Source organism: Pezoporus flaviventris, unplaced genomic scaffold (assembly GCF_033815535.1).
Source record: "Pezoporus flaviventris isolate CSIRO_AGI_PZ_B2104156 unplaced genomic scaffold, CSIRO_AGI_Pfla_v1 ptg000002l, whole genome shotgun sequence".
Classification (NCBI taxonomy): Eukaryota; Metazoa; Chordata; class Aves; order Psittaciformes; family Psittacidae; genus Pezoporus; species Pezoporus flaviventris.
Genome location: NW_026892550.1, coordinates 82266167 through 82285986, shown reverse-complemented (window position 1 = coordinate 82285986; position 19820 = coordinate 82266167). Strand labels below are relative to the sequence as shown.

At 41.8% G+C, this 19820-nt stretch overlaps 1 protein-coding gene across 5 annotated transcripts in view; it reads left to right on the top strand.

The window, feature by feature from the left end:
- CACNA1C (calcium voltage-gated channel subunit alpha1 C) overlaps nucleotides 1-19820 on the top strand; it is a 482397-nt gene that overhangs the window by 398421 nt on the left and 64156 nt on the right. For 2 of the 5 annotated variants that reach the window (XM_061444714.1, XM_061444713.1), the window contains exons 21-29: nucleotides 2112-2171; nucleotides 5827-5933; nucleotides 7453-7540; nucleotides 8701-8808; nucleotides 9493-9545; nucleotides 9653-9799; nucleotides 10685-10886; nucleotides 11349-11507; nucleotides 14360-14470. In XM_061444714.1, the coding sequence (XP_061300698.1) occupies nucleotides 2112-2171; nucleotides 5827-5933; nucleotides 7453-7540; nucleotides 8701-8808; nucleotides 9493-9545; nucleotides 9653-9799; nucleotides 10685-10886; nucleotides 11349-11507; nucleotides 14360-14470 (1035 nt within the window). Of the gene's footprint in view, nucleotides 1-2111; nucleotides 2172-2307; nucleotides 2368-5826; nucleotides 5934-7452; nucleotides 7541-8700; nucleotides 8809-9492; nucleotides 9546-9652; nucleotides 9800-10684; nucleotides 10887-11348; nucleotides 11508-14359; nucleotides 14471-19820 lie in introns of all 5 variants that reach the window. The other 3 variants (XM_061444712.1, XM_061444715.1, XM_061444716.1) reach the window with 2 other exon arrangements.

Sequence of the window (19820 nt, the reverse complement as noted above, 5' to 3'; positions counted from 1 at the left end):
AGGACAGGCTGTTCAGCCTGGAGAAGAGAAGGCTGCGTGGAGACCTCATAGCAGCCTTCCAGTATCTGAAGGGGACCTATAGGGATGCTGGGGAGGGACTCTTCATTAGGGACTGCAGTGACAGGACAAGGGGTAATGGGTTAAAACTTAAACAGGGGAAGTTTAGATTGGATATAAGAAGGAAATTCTTTCCTGTTAGGGTGGTGAGGCACTGGAATGGGTTGCCCAGGGAGGTTGTGAATGCTCCATCCCTGGCAGTGTTCAAGACCAGGTTGGACGAGGCCTTAGGTGATACGATTTAGCGTAAAGTGTCCCTGCCCACGGCAGGGGGGTTGGAACTAGATGATCTTAAGGTCCTTTCCAACCCTAACTATTCTATGATTCTATGATCTCCTCTATAAAGGACATCTTTACTAGCTGCAGCTTTGGGGCCACCTTCACTGGTATGCTGTAGCTGCTTTGCAATGCTCTAGTGATGTAAAGCAGCTGCAGGTACAGTTTGATTAGCCACTTTAATCAAGTTTATGACTGCTTTATGTTGGTGGAGTCATGCAAAGCAGCCTGAGAGTACCCATGAATTTGGCCCATTGATTATAAAATTATTCCTCTCATATAATAACCAAATGTCAGGGCCTACATGCAAGGGGGCATTTCCAGCCATAATATGTGTAAATTAATATAGGATGAAATTGAGATCTGTCCATCCTTGAAGTGGCTCTTTTTTTAATTCTCTAAGTTGCAAAAATTGATGGAGCACAAGACAGCCTTGAAGAAGTGAGAACAACTTGGGGTCAAAGACTGAGCGGTGACCTGAAAAATGTTAAGTTACACAGTAGCAGTAAGTGATACATCCCCCCCACTTGACGTTTAGTGTCTGCAAACTAGTTCAGATTCCGATCATGTTTAAATAGTGCCATCTAAAATAACCCTGTAATTTGCAGTAGCTACCCTACTGCCTGTGGCATTCCAAGCTGTGGAATTTATCCATTTATAAATCTGAGTTACGGTACATGCGCTGAAATACAAAAAAACAGCTGTGGGATGGGAGAGGGAGCTTTACTGCTGTATGTTTATTAGTATTTTAGCAGTAAAGGTTTAAATCTGACAAATGATCAGTTTTCTACAACTTCCATACATTGGCCTGCTCATGGGCAAACAACAGTAAAATAACAGCAATCCTAGGGCATGATACTTTTGATTTTCACCACTTATAGATAACACTAAAATGGCTTGGGATATTGGAATACATTTGAAACAAAAATATTTCAATTCTGGTCCCATTAGTCAACGAGGAAGTTCCCGCTTTTCATTTTGTGGAAGGTCCATTGATCAGCAACAAAAGATATTCCTGATACTTTGAAAATCACTTTACACTTCCAGACTTGCTGTTGCCTGTTGTGACACTCTAGGACCACTTTCTGTGGTCTGCTATGCATGCCACCAGGACCCCCATCACCAGGTCTAAGTTGATGGGAATGATGAGTGCCTTTCAGCTTGCCTGTTATCCAGGATGCCTATGGAAAGATGCAAGATCTAAGTTAGGCACCTTTAGCACATGACGATATTATGGTTGCAATACAAGAGCTGGGATTCTGTTCAATTGGCAGTCTCTGTTTTTGAGCCTAATCCAGGGCAAATCAGGATAGACAAAAAAAAAATAGCAAGAGCATGAATCTGAGGTTTGCTTTTCTTCCTTTGCGAGAAGTACAGAACGAGAATGGAAATTAATAAGAAGGAATGTCATGTTTTCCACTGGGAGACCGGGCTCCTTGTATTCTCAGTTTGGATATGTATTTGGGAAAATCCTGGAATCGTCTGTTCTCTATCAGATTAAAAAAAGAAAAAATCCTACAACAGCAACCAAAAACTTATTTTGCCTCTAGAGTCGTCATGGGATTGTAACTCAGAAAAGATTTCATGAAATGTGCTGCTTGTCCTCTGTGCCAGGACCTTCACTGCATTCAACAGCACTTCGTTACAAAACCATTTCCTATATAATCCTTGTCCCCTTGTTAAAAGGCTTATGTATTTGATTTTGAACTGTGATTTCCCATGCAAGTGATCAGTCACTGATCTGCCCTCCCCAATCCTATTCCCTTTTGTTTTTACAGATTCTCTTTTATTTTGATATAGTTTTTACTGTCATTTTCACCATTGAAATTGCTCTGAAGGTAAAGTGCCCATCTTCTCTACCATTACTTGTTCACAAGCTTACTAGTTTTCTGACACTGTCTGTTGCTAACGCACACGCCTGTTTGTTCCTGGGTCACGCTCAGTACCACTAACCCAATTGTGCTTATTTTTCAGATCCTAGGCAATGCAGACTATGTCTTCACTAGTATCTTTACATTAGAAATTATTCTTAAGGTAACCAATCTGAGCAATACACTCGTTTTCCTCTTTCTCTCTTTTTTTCTCTCTTTTTTTCTCTCTTTCTCTCTTTTTTTCTCTCTCTCTTTCTTTCTTTCTTAGTTTCACTCTCTTTTTCTGTTTGTTTGTTTGTTTTTTTTAAACCCCATTATTATCTCTACACAAAGGGTTATTTATCTTTTGATTTTAATGCTTTGGTAGTTGCTTAAAAAGTCTTCTGTGAAATTTTGATATTCAAACATCATTCAGGGCCTATTAAAAAAAAAAAAAGAAATAATACAAAGCTTTTTATGGGAATCACAATGAAAGGATGATCCTGTTGGGAAAAGTAAGAGGATGCCAAGGAGGCAGCCATCACCCCATAAATGACTCTCTACTCTGGCCAGTATTCTGAAAACCGTATTTGTTCCCTGTGCAAGGAACCCTGAGAGCACACACCTCCTACACATGCTACAACTCATTCTGCACAACTCCAGAGGCTGGGCCAGAGAGTGGCCTATATAAGTGGGTGATCGATAACCCTGTAAGGTTACAGGGTGAGCAGTCAAGTAGGAGACAGGGAGCTCAGCGCGGTAGCTCACTTTTTAGATGTGAAGAGGTAACCAAAAGTACAAGTCATTGAAACACCAAGGACTGTAGCTGCAAATGAAAAACTGCTGCATTGCCTGTTTGAAACCTGCCTTCCCGATTCCCAGGAACATATTCTATACCAAGGAAAATGTGCAGAATAGTAGTTTAGCCTGGAAGAAAATAAAAATAGGCTGCCTTGTTCTTAACACTAATTTTCCCAAATTGGTAGGCTAATAATTTAAATAACAGTAATTGAGCAGAGTTCTGGCTTTCTAAATGCTAGGTTCATTTGGCAGCTTGTTTTTTGCCTCAGCAAGCTAGTTCTAATTGCTGGCAGGCAGTACCTTAGCGTTGCTCAAGTTCAAGACCCTAATAACAGTATCCATACTGAAGGCTGGCAAGCAGGGTGGCCCCTGAACATTTTTGTAGAGAAACGTGCTTTTTTGATATGACTTAAAATCACCAAAGCCATAATGTTCTCCAAAGAGATGTGCATGTTATGCCTCTGTGCAGTGTGCATCTCTGCCTACACAATAAATCTGAAAAAGCACATACCAAATGGCTGATCAAAAAGGCCTGTCAAAAAAGAAAAACATCTCAACAGAAACACTTAAAAATAAAGCCATAGCTCAAGACACCTGTTTGAACTTAGAATTACTAATTCTGCTTCCACTGGAGCAAATAATAACACTCCTAATTAGTTCAGTGGAAGCAGAACCTAAGCAAACCCACTGGTATCGCTCTGTTTTTATCAGGAGAGTGCATCAGAGGGGCCCTTCTTATGTCCTCCCATTAATTTCAGTGGGTTCATGTCACCACTCCAGGATATTCTCTGAGTTCAAATTGGAGAAAAGGGCAAGGACTACAATTGTTTAAGAAATTCTGTTCTTGTCCTGTCAGTTCCTGCTTCACAAGTTGCATTGGTTTTTCCATGCATGTTTCTCTGCTGCTTTGAATTGAGCACAGTGCTTTCCACAACAGAAAAGTTAGCCTAAATAGTGAAAAAAAACAAAAGAATCAAGGCTGTAGAGAAACAAGCTTCCTCTGACCTCATGTTACTGATGACACCTGCAAGCTTCACACTGTTGTGGTGGAGTCTGGTGAATGTTAGCAAGGTGACCACCGAAGTTTTTTTAATTGTCATCCTAAAACCTAGTTCAGTGCCCTAGATGGGAGCAGACACAGATTATAGACTCTTCGAGAGTCTCTTCTGATATAACAGCATCTCTCACAGGCTTGAGAGAACCACAGTTTGCATTGAACTTAAACTCAGCAGGGCTTCTCCTCCTGATTTCAATGGTCTTCTCCTCCTGATTTCAATGGTGTCTCCTTTCTTTCAAGATTGCCATACAAAATCTATCCAGGCATCTTTACCACCTTTGTTATGGCAAGAACCCCTCCCCTCTTCCCCAATTGAATGTGTCTATAAGTATAAATTCTAAGCCAAGACCAGAGTTTATACTTCCTCCCCTTCTAAGTTCTGTCTGATTGATAGGCAGTTTGGTGAAAAAAATGTGATATACCATGTTCCCTTCCACCCCTCCTCCGAATAAAGCTGTTCCAGGCAGGTATGGCTGGAAACCACTAGCATGTATGCCATCCTGAGCCATTAGCAGGAGCCAGAAAACTCGATTTTTCATTCATTCTTCTCTGCTGGGAGTCTGGCTAGAGCTCATCATTGAGGAACAGTCTCAAGGTGTCTGCTTCAAGTTACTTTAGACATCTAACTTAGATGGGATTCAGAGGACCAAATTTAGCAGCCGATGTAACCCAGGTAATGGAGGGACATTAGCTGTTGTGGGGATGGGGTTTCTTCAAAGCAGCTCCTTAGGTTGCTCACTGAGTCTAAGGTAGGTGGTACAAATACCCCCATCAACTCACCCTCTTTAACCATGCCAGACTCATTTAGTCACATTCTGTAGCTGAGCTCAGTCTGAAATTCTAATTCTGACCTCAGAGGTGTTTAGGTCTGACATTGCAGGTGAGACCCGTTTCTGTTTATTGTTTACACAGTCACTTAAACCAGTTCTGGAGCTGTGACATCCTCCTTAAAGCCAGGAGGTATTAAATACCCCTTCATACCCAGATGGGGCAGAGTGCCTTTGTAAAACATGTAAGATCTTTTCCCTCCTCTGCTGGGTGATGTTCATGATTACCTCCCCTAAGAAACCACTCTGTCTCAAAGAATCTTACCTTAGGCTTTGTGAGGAAAACCAAGGGGAAAGTGCAACTCCTTCCAGAATAAAAGTGGGAAAACCTGAATAGGGATAGGAAAAGGAATACAGGATTGAGCTGAACAGAAGCAGCAAACTGAAGAGAGCTGAAATTCCTCCTGTTAGTTCAGCTCCAAAACATAGAATTCCTGAGGGATTCTGTTTTTTCTTCACAGAGGGAAGGGAACTCAGCTGTCCACTGCAGCTGGTCTGAGCACTGAAAAACATTACAAAAGAGCCCTTTTTTTTTTTTATTCAATTTAGCTCAAGAGGCCTTTATATAATACAAGCATCATACCCACTAGTGTCCTCTGCCATTGAAGAAAAAGGAAAAAGCATATGATTGCAAAGAGTAGTTTTTGCAAACAGTCATTCTGCTGTTTTGCTGATTCTAAACATTATGTATTCTATGCACTCACAGTGCGTATTTTCCTCACTGAACCTAGTATTTGTTTTCCCTAGTAAGGTCTTTTATAGTTGTCTTAATGTCTTTTTCACTCTCTTCTTTCAATGGGGACTCAGCTTCTCCTTTGAGGTCTGGGGGTAAATTGTCTGCTATGTTAGAAATTCTGCCCCTCCCCAGTTATATACTCTGAGCACAACCAGATGTGTTTGGTTTCTGAACAGTTGCTAATGGCAAAGTATGTCTGTGTCTTCATGTGCCTTCCTGCAGATGACCGCATATGGGGCTTTCCTCCATAAAGGCTCCTTCTGCAGAAACTATTTCAACATCTTAGACCTGCTGGTGGTCAGCGTTTCTCTCATCTCCTTTGGGATCCAGTAAGTGAGCTATTTTCAACTGGCTGTTGTTTGGGGATTGCAGGGCTGGGTTGGGAAGTAACATCTGAGGATCATTGTCTTACCTGGGTAAGACTTTTTTCTCATAAGCCTGGAGGTATTTCCCTCAGATGATTCAAGACCATTAAAATTCATTCTCAAGAGGGGAGGTAATAATTGGGAAATTCTACTCTAATGACATGGAGGGGGTAACTTCCAGAAAGAGCAAATGACAACTAGAAATGGTCCATGGGGAATAATGGTTCTTAGCTTTGTTCCAAGATGTCTTGATTCACTGTATCAGTTCAGGACAGTTGAGTGACTTACTCTTCCCTCCTAGAGTTCTCATAACCTCTTTGGAAAATGGGCTGATAGTGTTTTGCTACTTCCTAAGATGTTGTGGGTCTTGGTCAATCAAAAACCATCAAGAGTTTGAAAAGCTGTGTGAAAATCTGCAGAGTACTGGCGGCGGTGACTGTTGATCCTGCTTCTGTTGCATCATGCTGTGTTGGTTGATGGGTTAATTTGCTTAATAAGTTTATAGATTTACTTGACTATATGGAACTTCATGTGTTGGTTAGGGCGTTTTCTAAGTAGTATCCCACCTGATAAGAAATGAGCTCCCAGTTGTCATCATTACAGGTTAGCAGCTGACATATGTTATGTTCCAGAACTAAGTCAAATAGTCAAACAGAAGGATTTATCAGGTCTGTTAGGCTTTCAGTCAAGGTTTTAAGAATGGCACAGTGCTCATTTTGACCTGCTGTTTCTTTCTTACAAACCTAACTAGATTCTTAGTAAAAGAAACTGTTCCCAAAATCAGTAAGGAGGGCCTGATGTCATACAGCATGGAAAAGCTTCTCAGTCAGGATTTCAGTCTGGGAAGATGAGGAGAGTACTGTTGTAGGAGATAATTATGTTCAGTACTTAAATGTAAGTACATAAGTTATCCTAGCTGATTCAGTGGGAGTTCCACATCTTTAAATTTATGTACACAATCAATTGATTTGCGGGATCAGAGGTCAAACACATTGCAGGATCAAACTCCAGGTGGATGGTATACCTTTAGTGCTGGATTCACCTGGAGTTTCCACTCTTCTACGAATATTTCAGTGGAGTGCTTCTTTGAACCTTATCTGAAAATATCTTGTATGACTACATCTTGGCTCAATTTCTGTATCATAGATATCTACAGAGTGTTTGGCAGCTTGCCCTGCTTTAAAAAAAAAACAATATACACTGCCTATGTTCAGTTCCCTTCATTAAACAGCAAAGACGGTGAAAGCCAGGAGTATGTATACTGAGCCTGCCTAGATGAGGAAGCAAGACCTACGAAGATAACACCAGAGAGTAGTTTCATTAGCCGTGAAGTGCCATAGCAAAGAGTTGGCACTCTAACTATCCTGAGCAGTCTAAGGGTATGTAGGATTTCAAACAAGAAAGAGTAGGTAAAATCCATCTGTCTTTGCAGCACACCCCCTATATTGCTGTATCTCTCAAACCTTCCAATACTTGCTTCCAGGTCCAGTGCTATCAATGTGGTGAAGATCCTGCGTGTTCTGCGAGTCCTTAGACCACTGAGGGCCATTAACAGAGCCAAAGGACTAAAGGTTAGAAAAGTCCCAATGTATTCTCTAAACTATAAATTCAAGTTATTTCAAGCTACAAGGACTTTTGCAGTGGTTCAGGTAGTGTTTCAGCAGAATCACAGAATGGTTGATGTTGGGAGGGACCTCCGGAGGTTGTCTTGTCCAACAACCCTTCTCAAGCGGGCCACCAAGAGTGGGTTGCCTGGGACCATGCCCAGATAGCTTTTGAATACCCCAAGGAGGGAGACTCCATGACTCTCTGAGTGACGTGTTCCAATGCTCAGTCATTTCACAATAAAAAAGTGCTTCCCAATGTTCAGTTGAATTTCCTGTATTTCCTGTGTTTCGGTTTGTGCCCATTGCCTCTTGTTCCATCAGTGGGCACCACTGAAAATTGCCTGGCTCTGCTTTTTCTGTACCCTCCCTTCAGGTACTTATGTACATTGACAAGACTCTCTCTGAGCTTTCTCTTCTCCAGGCTGAATGGTCCCAGCTCTCTCAGCCTTACCTCATGGAAGAGATGCTCCAGTCCCTTAATCATCTTTGTGACCATTTGCTGGACTCCCTCCAGTACATTCATATCTCTCTTGTACTGAGGAGGCTAACTGGGCACAGTACTCCAGGTGTGGTGGCCTCAGCACTCCAGAGCAGATGGGAAGGATCACCTCCTTCAGTCTGCTCAAAGTGTTCTGTCTGTTACAGCCCAGGATACCACTCGTCTTTGCAGCTGGCGCTCATGTTCAACTTGGTATTCACCAGGACGCTAAAGTCTTTTTCTGCCAAGCTGCTTTCCAGCCGGGTGTCCCACCCATCACCGCTGAGCTTAAATGATGTAGTTTACTTGGATTACAGATGCACTCACAAGTCTATTTTAACATAGCCTTACTGTATTAGATAAATTCCTTCCTGTGGGTTGGTGGTTGCCCAACTGTCCGAGTCAGTGCTGCTGAAAGTTTCAGAGAGCTGAGCTCTGGTATTTTTCTGTCCCTCTCTGCCACTTCCTAAGAGTACAGTGAGGAATGTAACAAGTTGGTATTCTCTCCTCTTTCATGAGACATTACTTAATGGGCAATTGTTAGTTGTAAATCTCTTAATTGTATATTTAGTCTTGGGATTCCCCGTTAGCCAGAGGTGCCAGAACAATCCTGCAAGTTACTTTTGTCCCTATCTTCCATTTGCAGCATGTGGTCCAGTGTGTGTTTGTCGCCATCCGAACCATCGGAAACATTGTGATTGTCACCACTTTGCTGCAGTTCATGTTTGCCTGCATTGGAGTTCAGCTGTTTAAGGTAAAACCATTGGGCCCATTCATTCATTCATTATGCTGAGCTGTATTATGTGATGGGAAGAAAACTACCACCAAGAAGCCTGGGAAGGGGAGATGGAGTCGTGTGTGTGAAAAGCAAAACATTTGTGACAGTGTCAGTGTTACTTGGGCTCCTGCTACCAGCAGTTCCCCAAAACTGGACCAGGCATATTCAGAACTCCTGCCCTTCATCTGTAATGATAAGAAATCATCAGTAACATCAGTAACCTTCTTCCCTAAATAGCTTGTGGCATGACTTAGTGCCAGGGAGGTGAAAGGGGTACTTGCAGGCTGTCTACCTCCCATCTCATGGAGAGAGGCATGCCAGATAATCACAGGAGGTTATTCATTCATTTCCTTACGTCTGCTTTTATTTCTTTGCCCTTCACCACCCTTCTGTCAACAAGTGTTCTGCAGTACTCAGTAGTCATACACCTTAGGACATACGCATAAAAGTACTGTAAAAGCAGATGAAAGCCTGTGCTCTGAACTACATAGATGCAGGCAACTCCCAATCCAGTTTGCTCACATCTACCTGCAAAAGAGCATGTAAACATACTCATAGTTGGTTTAGCGAGTAGAAAACACAGTCTCTTTGCTACATCATCTGCCCTAACCCTTGTGCTGTCAAGAAAATAAGCTTCATTCCTCTTTCTTCCTATTCAAGGGCAAGCTGTACAGCTGCACTGATAGCTCCAAGCAGACAGAAGCAGAATGCAGGTGGGTCTGACCTTTCCCAGTTAGCCCCCTTCACTGGTCACCCACTCTCAGGGCCTTGTTCTGGAAGTGCAGTTCTGTAATGTTCTCTGTCTGTTCTCCATCCACAGAGGGTACTACATTACGTACAAGGATGGTGAGGTCAACCAGCCAATGATACAACCCCGGAGCTGGGAGAACAGCAAGTTCGACTTTGACAACGTCTTGACTGCCATGATGGCCCTCTTCACTGTCTCAACCTTTGAGGGCTGGCCAGAGTGAGTGCTTCTCGGACCAGTGCAACAGTAGCAATATCCTCATTCATTTCAAAAGAGAAATTCAAATGCAGAGCATAGTCTTTCCCATTTTAAGTATTTAAATAGGTCTAAAGCATTAAACATAGCAGTAGTAGCAGCAGTCATTGTAGTATTATGTAAATTCCTCAGGGCCCAAAGGAATTGCTGTTTCTGTACTTGTAAACAGTGCACAGCACTGTCTGTAGCTCTTAAAAAAATGATTGCTAGTAGTAACAGTGATAGCAATCTTTGTTACAATCATTATGTATATAAATGGATATAAAATGCCTGTCAGGCACTTACCAGTATTGCTAGGTGTTACAAGTTTCCTGATAGAGCCAGCAGGGCCATATGAAACACAGCAGTGCTATCTCTGCGATATGGGCAGAGGTGGGATGTCTTGCCAGCCTGTGCTGGCTGTGCCACAGGTGAAGGACTCCCACAGCTTCACTCTGTCAGAGTGACATGGGCATGCAGGGTACCAGGTGGGCTGACCCTGACCTGTGTCACAGGGTGATGCCAGCAGTGATGTTAACAAATGTTAAAAGTGCTGTGATCTCCTTTTCTCACAAAACTGAGCTGCCAACAACACAGACTCTCCTGTCTTCTGTTAACTTAAGGGCATGCTTCTGTTTTAAATTGTAATTATTCAGCTACAAAAAGATTTCACCCCTGAACAGGTTCAAATGTGTAAAGTTAGCAAGAGCCATTTCTTCTCTTTTGCAAGAGTTTACACTCTGCACTCTGTGAGTGAATTAATTTTGATGCAAGTAGAGGAAAGTCACGAAGTTAAACTTTGTAATATCACCTATAAGGCCTCAAGGCAGTTGCAGATTTTCTCTGCATTGGGCTCCTGTTTGCTTTCAGGTTGCTGTATAGGTCCATTGATTCCCACATGGAGGATGTGGGACCCATCTATAATCACAGGGTTGAGATCTCCATCTTCTTTATTATCTACATCATCATCATTGCTTTCTTCATGATGAACATCTTCGTTGGTTTCGTCATCGTCACATTTCAGGAACAAGGAGAACAAGAGTACAAGAACTGTGAGCTGGACAAAAACCAGGTAATTTACAACAATTTATCGCCACCAAAGATAGAAAATACACTGAGAATAAGCATCTAAGAGATAAATACATGCAGAGAGGAACATGTGAAGACTGCCAACAAGATAAAACTATAAGCTGGCTTCACTGTCATCTTTCAGGAGTGAGATAAAAGAAAAAGCCTTGCTGTAAGATTTGCTCAAGGGATAACATTTACTTAACTATATGTGCTGTACTATTTGGTTCACTGACATTAGATGAGCATGACTAATTGACATTGTCTGGCCAAAGTAAATGCATATGTAACTGTTCAATGGGTAGAATATGCACATTTGGATTGCAACCTGAAAGAAATGCTTATGCCAAGCATTTTCATTTCAGTAAGACACTTAAAACATATTGTATTTTTATTATGCTTGGAGGTAGTTGACCAACCCTGTGTTGTTTTTTTTATTTTTAAACCTACCCTGCCTCTTTCACAGCGCCAGTGTGTAGAATATGCCCTGAAAGCCCGGCCCCTGCGGAGATACATCCCTAAAAACCAGTACCAGTACAAAGTTTGGTATGTGGTCAACTCCACCTATTTTGAATACCTGATGTTCGTTCTGATCCTGCTGAACACCATCTGCCTGGCCATGCAAGTAAGTAAGCAGTCATAAAACCCTACAGGTAATTAATTATAAGACTTTGTCAGGGAAAACGTTGAAATGGCCATGGTTGAGACCCACTTTCACCTTTATCCAATGTATTGAGGGAAAGGGGCAGGGACATGATAAAAAACTTTGTACCATGTTCTTTCCTGATGACACTTAGTTAAAATGAGGAATCTGCCTCTCATCCTCTTCCTGCTAATATCTGACTCTTCAAGCAATTCTGTTTTAACTCCTTAAAAACAAATGAGAAAAAGAACCTAACAGTTACATTATACACCAATGGCCACTATAATAACAAGCAACTTCTCAATTCTGACTTGTCTTCTATAAAATGCAGCAACAAGCCTGGAATTGCCACTCACCTGAGAGCTGAATTTTAAATCTGGGTCTTTTCTGCATTAAAAAGCAAATATTTTGACAAACAAAACAATCAAGGAAACTGGGGCTAGAGGGCAGGAAGACCCCAGTATTTCCTTTAGTCTCTGTTAAGAACCATAAAAACTATCTACAAAGAACCTCTAGAGGCCCTATAGTCCATCCCATCACCTTAAGGCAGTATCAGCTGCACCTAAGCATTTTTTGGTAGGTGTTTGCCTACCTTGCTTCACTACTGTTGCTGCTGATTGCCTTACTGTCCACTGTGCTGTGCATTCATTTTCCTTACTGCGCAAAGGTTTTCCAAAGATCTAATGTGAATCCACGAAAGAAACATTTACAAGAATAGCAAATAGAGGTAATGGATTACCATGTGCAGGTGGAATGTTTGCACATTTTTCCAAGTCTGTACTTACCTGGTTTGTTCCTTCCAGTCTGTCTCTGCACAAGGCATTTCTCACCTCCCTTTCATTTCTAGTCAGTCCCAGGCTCCACCTGCTAAGCCTATCACTGTGCTCCCAGTTTCCTTGGACATTTGAGCTCCCTTCTCTTCTACACTTTGCTTGAGAGCTAGTCTGCCTGTCACTTTCCTCCCTAAACCCCATACTTTCTCCTCACCCTATCAGTCTATGAACTCTCTTCCCTGGTGTGTGGCCCAGATAGTCCAGATCCGCACTCCTCGAGCAGTCATCCTCTTCTCCTCACTATATAGACTCAGTTTTAGTTACCCGTCCATGGATCTCCTTTTCAGTCTCTCTCTCCCCTGTCATAGATTTATAGTATGACTTGGATTGGAAGGGACCTTAAAGATCATCTTTCCATTTGGTTGTCTGTTACACTTTGTTCCCTTCTCTAGTTTGTACCTCTCCATGCACTCCCACACCAACTTCCCTTTTGATCTTAGCATCCCACTACTGCATTTTCCACTGGATCAATCCCAGTCTGCCTCACTCCCAGCCTCCTCTCAAAACTAGCGTCAGTTTCCTATCACTCACTGTCTAAATCTACATTCATAGTCAATTTTCACCTTATTTTCTCTTACTGTCTCCAGTCCAATCTCACCAGATTTCTTGACCTCCCTTACTTTTTCTTCATCTGGTCTAGTTCTTACCCGTCCCCAGTGAAAAGGCTTCCTCTGCTGTCTTGCCTAAGGTACCAAAAAAGGAGTGAGGCAGCATAAGCACAAGAAAGTGCTCTTCTCTCAGCTAAACTATCTACTGCCCTGCTGTCATGAAGCAATAGGGAGAGATTGTAATGTTTACTCTGAAGCATGCTCAGTTGCTGTGACAATGGTGCACACACAGGGCAGGTGGAGCTAGAAGCTGTGAGATGTTTGTGAAGTGCTGAGGAAGGCCAGCATCTCTGGAGATTCTAGGACATCTATAGCCATCTTGAGAAAAGTACGTTTTTCCAAAGTCTTATACTGTGGCCAGATTTGGGTCAAACTTTGTAACAGACAGCAAACACAAAAGCCACATTACAGTGAAATTCCAAGTTTCTAAGTAAAGTCCAGCAAGTACTAAAGTGTTTCAAGGAGAATGTAACAAAAAACTTTAAAAGCATCTCAATGATACATTTTTCCCTGGACTGCTTTCAGCTGCAGATGAATTATTTTAACTGAAAATCCTGTAAATAAATCACTCTGAGCCAATGTAGAATATGAAAGTTCATCCCAGCTGTTTATAAAAGTTAAGCTATAAAGTTTTTCAAAGTTAAGCAATTACCAGTAGAGCCTTATGAGATGGACTGGAAGATGACCTTAGAATAAGGCAGTGCAATCAGTCACAAGTATAATGATCTGGAAATAGGGAAATGAAGAGTGAGGTGGCAACTTTTGCTGAAGACACTACTTGAATTAATCAATAGCAGATGGAGAGTAACTTCGTAAGACCTTAATAAAGTTAAGGGAATGGGCAGCATGATTGCAAATTTAATTCAGAGTTGACAAATGCAAGATAATGCATATTGGAAAGATATGATTTGAACTGCTTGTGTGCTTTGCAGAATCTTGAATTAAGTGTAATTACTTGGGGAATGGCTTGGTATCATTATGAACAGCTCAGTGAAACCCCTGTTTGCTGTGCAGTAGCAATCGAACAAGAAAGCAGTCCGTGTTAGGGAGTGGTGAGATAACAAACACAATTGGAAACTGTCTTGTACCATTATGCAAATTTATAATGAGACCTCAACTGGAGTTATGAGTGTGATTTTGGTAGCCACCACTCGAAAAGATTTTTGTATAAAGATAGGAGATCCAGAGGCAGATAGCAAAAATGGCTAGAGATACGGAAATGTGTATGTGGAAAGGGAGATGGGAATTCTACATTAAAAAGATGGAACATGTTGTGGGTTTCTTTAGAGAGCCTCAACACAAAGGGAGATCAGGAGGGCCCTGTGGATTCCTAATTAACTAAACAAATTGATATGTCTGTTCCTCACGTTGGTGCCGGGATACTATTTTTCAGCACTACGGTCAGAGCTGCATGTTCAAGGAAGCCATGAATATTCTCAACATGCTCTTCACTGGCCTCTTCACTGTTGAGATGGTCCTGAAATTAATCGCCTTCAAACCCAAGGTAGGTGCTATAGGGGTAGAGTTTCCTGGCCTCTGTGTGTGTGTGCATGTGTGTGGGGCAGCTGTGAGGAGAAGGAGGAGGTGAAACTTTCTGATCTATTACCCCACCAATAACTGAGCTGGACAGTTGCTGTCTGGATTGGAGTCTCACATATATTTAATGAGTTTTTCATTGGAGAGGAGACACACTAAAACAAATAAAAATAATTAAAAGCCACACCTGCTAAGAGAGGAGGTTCCTAGTTCTCTGTTTTCATTAAGTTATAGCAGTGACACTACGTTAAGGCCATAACATGTTTTTCATTCTCAATGTCATTCTAATGCTCTCTTTGACTTTCCTTAAATAAATTATAAATAGCATCCCATGATTAGTCTTCTGGCCCAAGTGAAGTTAATCAAGCATGACTCATTTTGAGTTATGAGCTTTGGAAAAAAATGTTGCTTCTGGGAGGGCTACATCTCAGTGATGGTTTGAATTGCTTTAGTTTCGGATGTAAGATTTCACTGATAATATTCAGTACCCCAGCATTTTCTGTCTGAAAGTATTGTCCTGGCCAATGGGTTGTGGTATTTTGCTAGTATACCTGCACCATGGGGTATGATTATAACCTACAGCCTCTTCCAACTAATTTGGCACAGCTGCTGCAGGACAAGGACAAATATTCTGACCTCACATAATTTAAGATTACACAGTCCTTCTTCTTTAAGGTTTAAGCTCAGGGTTGGGTCATAAGGAGCAGAATCCAGATACTTAAGTACCAGTATCTCATGCCATTTCATATCTTCAATGATACCTTGACACATGGGGTTGTATGTTGAAGGATACCTTGATACACTGGGGTTGACAAATACTGTCTGAAGTATCAATTGTGACAGTTAAGATGAGAGCAATCATGTCTCTGACACTCATGCTTGTCCTTCATGTTAAACATTTAGGGGATCAATGAAGTTAAGCACTCCTCCCAGCTCTAACCTAATGTCTTCCTCATCCTCAGCTCAGAAACTTTACTGTCCAATTCTACTGAATTTGGTCTTACTTTTTCTTGTGATCTCTGTGTTGACTTTACTCCTACCCAACCTACTCCACTTTCTAGCACCACTTCTTAGAAGAGTCGCAATTTTTTCTTCCTGAGACCAATATCGCTATCCCATCTCAGATGTAGTTCTCTTGAAAGTTAAGAGCATCTTATGTGGTCTTGGTGAAGGGCTGATTTATTTATTTATTTATTATTTATTGAGGTGTGTGTGAAATCTCAAACACAGTCTTCGTAAATTTAGAAATATCATCATCTGTTTCAGAGGGGATTGTAATTTTCTGGAGGGACCCTTTCATTTCTGAGATGTCGCTTTGTCTATTAACGAGCAAATTTTCTGGCACTGTTGCAAAAGTATTACCTGCACACTGTGTACCCAGAAATGTATCTCACAGGCTTTGTAATGTTCTTCTGATTTTATAGTTCTACTTCTCAGGAGATTCTTAACTTTGAGAAAGATGAGGTTCTCAGCAGAATTTGTTCTGAGCATTTAGGGAAAAAGTTCTGCCAGTTCGAATATTGAGCTCTGTACATATCAAGGAACACTTTACTTGACATGGTTGCATCCATCAAGTAAAGAATTGTCATTGATGATACTTCCTCTGTCTTACTTTCCTGTGTCTAATCTCCGTTTAAAGTTTTGCTGCACAACCAAGTACGAAACAAAATCAACAGGGGTAAACATGTATCCTCTGGATAGCAAAACATTGGAACAGGTTGCCCAAAGTTATTGTGGAATTTATATAATTTGAGGGTTTAAGATTAAGTTAGGGGATCCTCTCGTTAGAAACACCAGAGGAATGTGTGATCTACCTTTGGACGGTGGAATGGACTAGACAAGACATGATGTCCCTCTCAGCCCAGTTTTCCATGATCCTGTAATTTCCAAATAAAACCCCAGCTACTACACTATAGTAAAATTGAGAATATAAAAGAAGCTTTCATGGTGACCAGGGTAGTAGAGTCTTAACAAAGTCTTCTGAACTAAGGATCAGACAACAACCTCCGGCTGGGTCCTCCCCATCCTGAAAGAATAACCAGTGAAAAGAATAAATCTGTTTCAAATTGTAGTCTGGCACATATGCCAAAAATAGTACTAACTCTCAAGCTGCTATTTTACTTCAATACCTTCAAGAAAATAGACAAAATTTTTAAAAAATGAAACCACAAGATTTACAAGGAATTAAAACAAGAATGAATTTATGAAAACAACTAATACAGCAACAAGACTTGCCTCCAGCTGCATTTGCAATGGATTATGTTGAGTACCAGTTCAGCAGCTCAAGTTTGAAAATCAAAATTCTGTGTGTAACTTGCCACTGTGTGCTCAACTCATGGATTTGACCAGCAGCCTTCATTCCCTGTTCCATATTGACTCAACCTGCTCTCCAAAGAAGGAAGCCCCCTATCCCAGATAGCCACTTGGACAGATGTGGGGCAATGCTGGGTGGCACAGGCTGCCTCTCTTTAGGTTGCACATGGGGACTGAAGCTGAACTTGCCTAGAGTATGTTCTGATGTGGGAGTCTCACAGCATGCAGTAAGTTGTTACCTCAGCCCTCGTTTGGCCAGACCTTGTGTCTTCCTGTCAGTCAAGGTATAAAAGGAAACTACATTTGCAGATGAAGGTTGTTCCCAGGAATACTAGCTGGAAAAGTCCAAAAGGGTTTAATTGTCACTTGAGTGAACATTACTACAGCACAGCCATCATCCTCTCCCCTCTAAGCAGCGAAGTCCCCCAGACAAAGAAATGAGATCCTAAGCAATATTAGTGTTTCCCAGGTATGAAATGGCAAGATTAAATGCTCATGAGATCTCTGCCAAAGACAAGATTTGTCTGCCATTTCCTGAGCAATAAACCACAAACCAGCCTTCATTTAAGCTGATTTGTCTCACTTTTCATTTGCCCAAACATCACTCTTTGCCATCTGAAGAGTACCCTCAAATGAGGGAGCTGTAGGATTTATAACTGACAAGAAGAAAGCAGGAAACTTGGTTAGCTGAAGGTGGTGTGTCCTCACCTTAGTGACAAGCCCCAGGAGAATGTGGCAGAAAAGAACTGAGCATGGAACTGAAGCTGGCAAAGTTCTCTGTTTTCTCCAACTTTGTGGTGCTTAACCCAAGAGTGGGTTCTGCAGCTAACCTGCAACTACAGCAGGCAATGCAGTAACTGACTTGTAACTCTGGAGCAGCTGCCGCAGAGCTCTCCCTTGTGCAGGCACTTCTTAAAGGCACCTTGGAATGAATGATCTGCAGCAGCAACAGAGGATCATGGTTTTCTCCATCTGTGCAAGGTAGAACAAGTTGCTGTTTATTCATACCTTTACCAGAGAGAATTGCTGAGGTAACTGGGACAGATCCCTGAGGTACTCAGAGCTATCACTCAAGCTTCTTACAGAAGTCACCGCGGGGATGTGCCCATGCAGAACAGCTTTGGGGGAGCCTCATATACTGAGTTCCTGCTGCAGGCAGTGGTATGGCAATTGCTATTATATGCAGTAATATAACACACTACAGTGCTACCATTGTGTATTACATGCACAACAACAAAAAGGTGTGGCAGTCTCTGACTGAAAAGATTTTTTTCCTTTATCAGGTTTTTGCTCCCATTCTGTGAGTAGACACATCCTTCTTCCTTGCTACTCTTAATAGTAAAGGTGAAAAAAAAAACACATGGTCAGTTGCACAGACATGAAGTAGGTTCATGTATGTGCCTGACTGCAAAGAATCATCATGGATAATCCAGCCCTGTATCTAGTGTTAAGAGCAAGGATTTACCTATTGAAAGGCCAGCTGCAGGAATAAGGAGCCAAGTCTCAGTCAGGGCACTTCTCCTAGCACTATAGAAAGTATGTGAAGGAGGTAGAAAGGCAAGGGCTTTCCTAACTAAACATACTGTTACTGTTGAGGTTGGTTGCTCTAGTCAGTGAGTCACTTTGATACCTGTCCCTTTTACTGGCCATTCTTCATGAGCAGAGTTTTGGTTGTTTAGTCTGCAGGAGGGCTAAGAGAGAGGAGAGGTGCTTTAGCTGGAGCAGCTGCTGCTGGTATGAATAAAGAATTCCAGGCAGGGGCCAGGCCAGCCTCTAAGATCCCTTGTGTTTCTGTGTGGTACATTTTTTGGAGGAGAGGATCAGTTATCCCAGTTTTTTTGCAGGATAAATTTTGCAGGATCTAAGCACTGTGTAAGACAGCTCATCTGTGCCTGATGCAATCTCGACAGGAGTGTGTGCTAACAATAAGCAAGAGAGATTTGGGATGATTAGTGCTGCTGATAAAGAAAACCTCCACTACATGCTCTGCATCTGCTTACAGGGTATTAATGTGCTGCTCTGAAGCAAAACTCCCAAATGGACCCGAGTGTTTGTCTTGGCTGATGCTCATAAACTGATTCAAGACTAGCTACTTCAAAGAGACAGTCTAAAAGTAATGCTGTTGAGCCAAGGACTTTTGCTGCTTTGTTTTTATAATTTTATAAGCTCTCCAGACAGTCTGGAGAGCTGCTTTTTGGTTCCTGCATGGAGCAAGCTGCTGCTGCTTCATGCTTTTTCCGGAGAAAGCTACTAAAGGAGGTGCTGTGCTGTCTGGGGTGCTCTCAGCTACCACTGTCTGAGCTTCTTAAAGAAGAAATCTCCACAAGCATCGGTTCATGAAGGTCCAGCTGCTGTCTAAAACCTGCCTCAGGTTTATGTTTTCAATTCAAAGACAGCAACTTAAAATTCCCATTCATATGAAGCTGTGCCATCTGTCAATGTACATGCTAACATGGCGATAGATATTCTTCCAGGGATTTCAGATCTTTCCAGCTCTATGGAATGGGCTGTTTTACTGATGGACTGTATCTACTTCTTCTTTCAGGAAACATTTAATCTATCCCCTTGCTAGCTTGGGTAGGACTAGTAATCATAGAACTACAAATTTTCTACCACAGTCCCTGTCATCTCAAACTAGGGAAGACATATCAGTAGAACTACTCCCATGCATAAAGTAAAACACATGTTCATGTATTTTGTCAAATTCAGGTCTGCATGCGGAAAGGGAATCTTGGGGATTTCCTCTGCAGAATTATGGTTGTCACAGAGACTACAGATCACAAGTTTATTCCATTTACCAGACACTGTCAGCACCTTTCTTCCCTGGGTGTTTATGGATGCTACTTGTAAAGCAGCCTGTAATGCCATCTGTCCTGCCTCAGATAGTTAGTTCAGTCCCTCATTTATCACTGCTACTTTACTCTGAATTCATGTCATTCTTTAATGTCATTTCCATGTAGCAGAGTTCAGACTTCTGTGCACTGTTTCAAATAAGCTGAGAAATT